At 44.2% G+C, this 3,469-nt stretch overlaps 1 protein-coding gene across 1 annotated transcript in view; it reads right to left on the reverse strand.

The window, feature by feature from the left end:
- LOC104493709 (high affinity cAMP-specific and IBMX-insensitive 3',5'-cyclic phosphodiesterase 8B-like) overlaps positions 1-3,469 on the reverse strand; it is a gene marked incomplete at its 3' end in the record, with an annotated part of 28,114 nt that continues 24,645 nt past the window's right edge. Inside the window, exons 13-15 of the mRNA XM_010136438.1 lie at positions 2,984-3,060; positions 1,603-1,767; positions 1-33 (exon numbers count right to left, since the gene is read on the reverse strand). Coding sequence (XP_010134740.1) covers positions 1-33; positions 1,603-1,767; positions 2,984-3,060 — 275 coding nt within the window. The remainder of the gene's footprint in view (positions 34-1,602; positions 1,768-2,983; positions 3,061-3,469) is intronic.

A 3,469-nucleotide genomic window follows, 5' to 3' on the forward strand; every position in this document is an offset into this window, starting at 1 on the left:
ATATTCATTTCCTGACAGTCTTCTCAAGCCATCCTGAAAAAACAAGTTGATTGTAAGTTTTAGGCAGAATAACCATGCATCATAATTGCTAGAACACTACATGCACTTTCTCTTTAGGTGCTATTCCTGGGTACTCACAGTACTCCTCCTATTATAGCAGTGTGTATATATATATATATATATATATATCAGTATAATCCTGAAAAAACAAGTTGATTGTAAGTTTTAGGCAGAATAACCATGCATCATAATTGCTAGAACACTACATGCACTTTCTCTTTAGGTGCTATTCCTGGGTACTCACAGTACTCCTCCTATTATAGCAGTGTGTATATATATATATATATATATATATCAGTATAAGCACCATCCTTGTCAAAACAGTCATGAAAGCATCCAAGGAACACTAGGATAAGATCTCCAGAAAATATATTACTAACTATAAAGCCCTCCTTCAGCCTTTCATTGGCACCTGCAGATTTTTTAATTCAAAATAACCACTACCATTTCCTTTGTATTATTTTGACAAAGATTAGCTCAGTATATGCTAAAAAACTAGGTTATCCATGATGAAATCTAGGTGGTCTGTCTCTGGCAGACAGTGTTGCTGCTGTTACAAGACCAAAGTCAGAATCCGGTTAAAGAAACCTCACTCTTACGCTGGACCAGCTGTACAGCAATCCCGCTAATCCATTTGAAGCTTCTAGGGTTTCTAAAAAGTATCTGCTCGTGGCAGTGCAGACACCTTGACAGCCTTTACAGAGTTCGCACAAAGGCTGGGGCCAGCACAGGCACCTAATAAAGATCAGGTTGATGCCCTTGGGCTATCCTGGTGCCCCGGAGTCTAGGTCCCTTAGCTGGCTCCAGTCCCTGCTTGCTAACTGAAATGAGCACAGCCTACACTCGGACGGGGTATAAAAGGAGCCCTGTCGAGAACCAGTTTGAGTTGGCTGTCTTTGGAGCAGCAGGTAGTGCAGTCGGGGACTCTCCCCTCTGATCAGGACGCTACCCGAGGTTACTTCCTGGGACTCCCCTTGAATCAGGACGCTGTCTCCCAGGACTGAGTGAGACCTCACCCCCTACTTGGTGAGTGACTCTTTTGGTGCCCTTAAGTGGGAGGTTCTCCTTTGTATGAGCAAGGGTGTACACATTGTGGTTCATCTTCCTTAAGAAGTACGCTTTGGTGTTCCAGAATTTGTTGTGTAGCAATATATTCCCAACTGACATCCGATCCTGCAATTAATTTTGGTCAGTCAGAGCGCAGGCAAATTTGATTGCAATAAAACCACAGTTTTCAGATAGCTGCTGCTATCTGTCTTGTGGGTGCCTCCGCAACGTTCCTTGAGACAAATCAGATTGGATGATACAGTTTCTAGTACAACAGTGTTCACTTACATATGATGATGCATGCACCCAATGAACCGAGATGGGGCCATATCTTACTATGTCTTGGTGCATACTCTTGGTAGGCAGGCCAAAATACTTAGTGAAATGGTGATGAATTACGAGTCTCCTCCCATTGCCCATGAAATTTCAGCAGAGCACTGAACTGTGTTGTAGGACACCGGTAGCAGTAATTTAATCTTTACTAATTTTACTCACAGTCATCAGACCTCCAACAAGATCGCTTGTGTGAGGATCTTCATCTTTGGTACCTAGCTGAGGGGAGTAAAGCTCTGTTGTCCGGAGGATTTCCAGTACTCTGTCCAAGGCCTCTGCTACTGTGATGGGGCTGCTTTCCTGGGCAGCATTAATTATGTTAATAACCTGAAAGCAGATTAAGGACACAAGTGAGGAAGACTGAATGGCACTTTTGGCTGTTCTTATTACTAAATCTTTATTCTTGTCTTGATTATGCTACTTCCCATTTAGCAAACGTTACATAAATTGCCCCAACCCTTGAAGTCCAGCTCTGAAAATGTAAATTTTCAGATACAGACGCCCTGGTATTCATTTGCTATTTATAATTGACAAACTCCTGGGAGGTAAAAGGAGAAGGGTGTGAAATATCTGAAACAGTTGCAGGTGCGTAGGCCGAAAACTAGCCATGTCCAAGCAATCACTCAATCCCTAGGGGAAAAAACCCAAACAAATGAACTCCTGGATGTGATTCAGATGTTGTGATACTGGTTGTAGAGGCTTTGTTTTCTCAATGTGAAAAATGAAAGGCAGAGAGCAAAAACAGCTGGGTTGTGGCTGAAGAAGAGGATGGTTCTTCTTTGCCTCCCACCCTGTGTCTTGGACACAATCTGGGAATGCAGCAATGAAATAGCAGCACCAAGGACTCTTCCTGGCACTGCCAGGACTGAGAGGGAGAAAGCCACAGTGCTGCCTTCTCCAGCAATGAGAAGCTGCTGTGGGGGCTCTACAGTCTCCCTCTGGGTACGCTTAGGGAGGAGGAAAAGGAGAGGAGTCAGATGCTCTAACAGGCACAGTGGTGCTGGGAAGTGAAGAGCTTGGTGATAGGAAGGGAAGATGCGGAGAAAGGAAAAAATGGCTGGAGGGTAGGAGGTGGCAGGCACCCTGGTTTACAGGACAAGTGATTGTGCAGCTGGTCTGCAACAGCAGAGTTTGTATAACACAGATAGCAAAGAAAAGACTGGAGGAAAGTTGGGGGCAGGGGGGTGCAGATGCTCCCTCTTCTGAATGCTATCTTAAAAATACCAATGGTGAAAGCAAGGGTGAGACCTGATGTCCTCCTACATATGCACAGCACAACACAGCAGGTGCCTTTCATGCCACAAGTAGTATATCTAGCAAGGTCACCCTTTTCCCCTTTTTAATATTCTTCCTTATGACTAGGATTTGGAATGAGACAATGAGATGCAGAAAGTAGTGATAATGATAAAAAAAATTATGGAAATAGGTCTGTTAAATACAAGGTGCAGGAAGCCCCTGGCTGTCCTGCCAGAAACTACATACTTCTTTATGAGAGCAACTCTGAACTCCTGAGTTTGTGGAACAGGCAGTGCTCAGGACTCACCTTTGTGATAGGAGCCTCTATTGTCATTGAGTGGATCCTTGCCATGGAAGAGTACCGTCTGGTCTGTAAACCTGGAGCTGCTGTTAGAGAGAGCACCATTTACATGCTGCAGAGTGTAAATCAGGTGACGGCATTTAGAGAGTGCAGAATGCTGTCACTGGGGAACAGCACAACAGAATCCAGCCTCATCTTCCATTTCTCCTGAATCTCCCCTCCTGCAAGTTCTTGCTTTACTGTTTAATTTCTTGCACTGTTGTCTATGTCCTTTGCAGCTGCCCCTCACTTCTGTCAGATTTCTGTCCATCTGTCTCTTCCCTCTAATCTGAAATGAAGCTACGCTTAAGCTATGTTATACGTCATGGCCAGTACCTTCCACTCTCCTGTTGTTTGCAATGGACATCTCTCAGACATGGCTTCTTCTATGAAAGTATGTGTGTGTATGTACCTCATCTCAGTGACCCAGCTGCTCTAATGAAACCCATTCCT

This window comes from Buceros rhinoceros, unplaced genomic scaffold, assembly GCF_000710305.1.
Source record: "Buceros rhinoceros silvestris isolate BGI_N320 unplaced genomic scaffold, ASM71030v1 scaffold15815, whole genome shotgun sequence".
Classification (NCBI taxonomy): Eukaryota; Metazoa; Chordata; class Aves; order Bucerotiformes; family Bucerotidae; genus Buceros; species Buceros rhinoceros.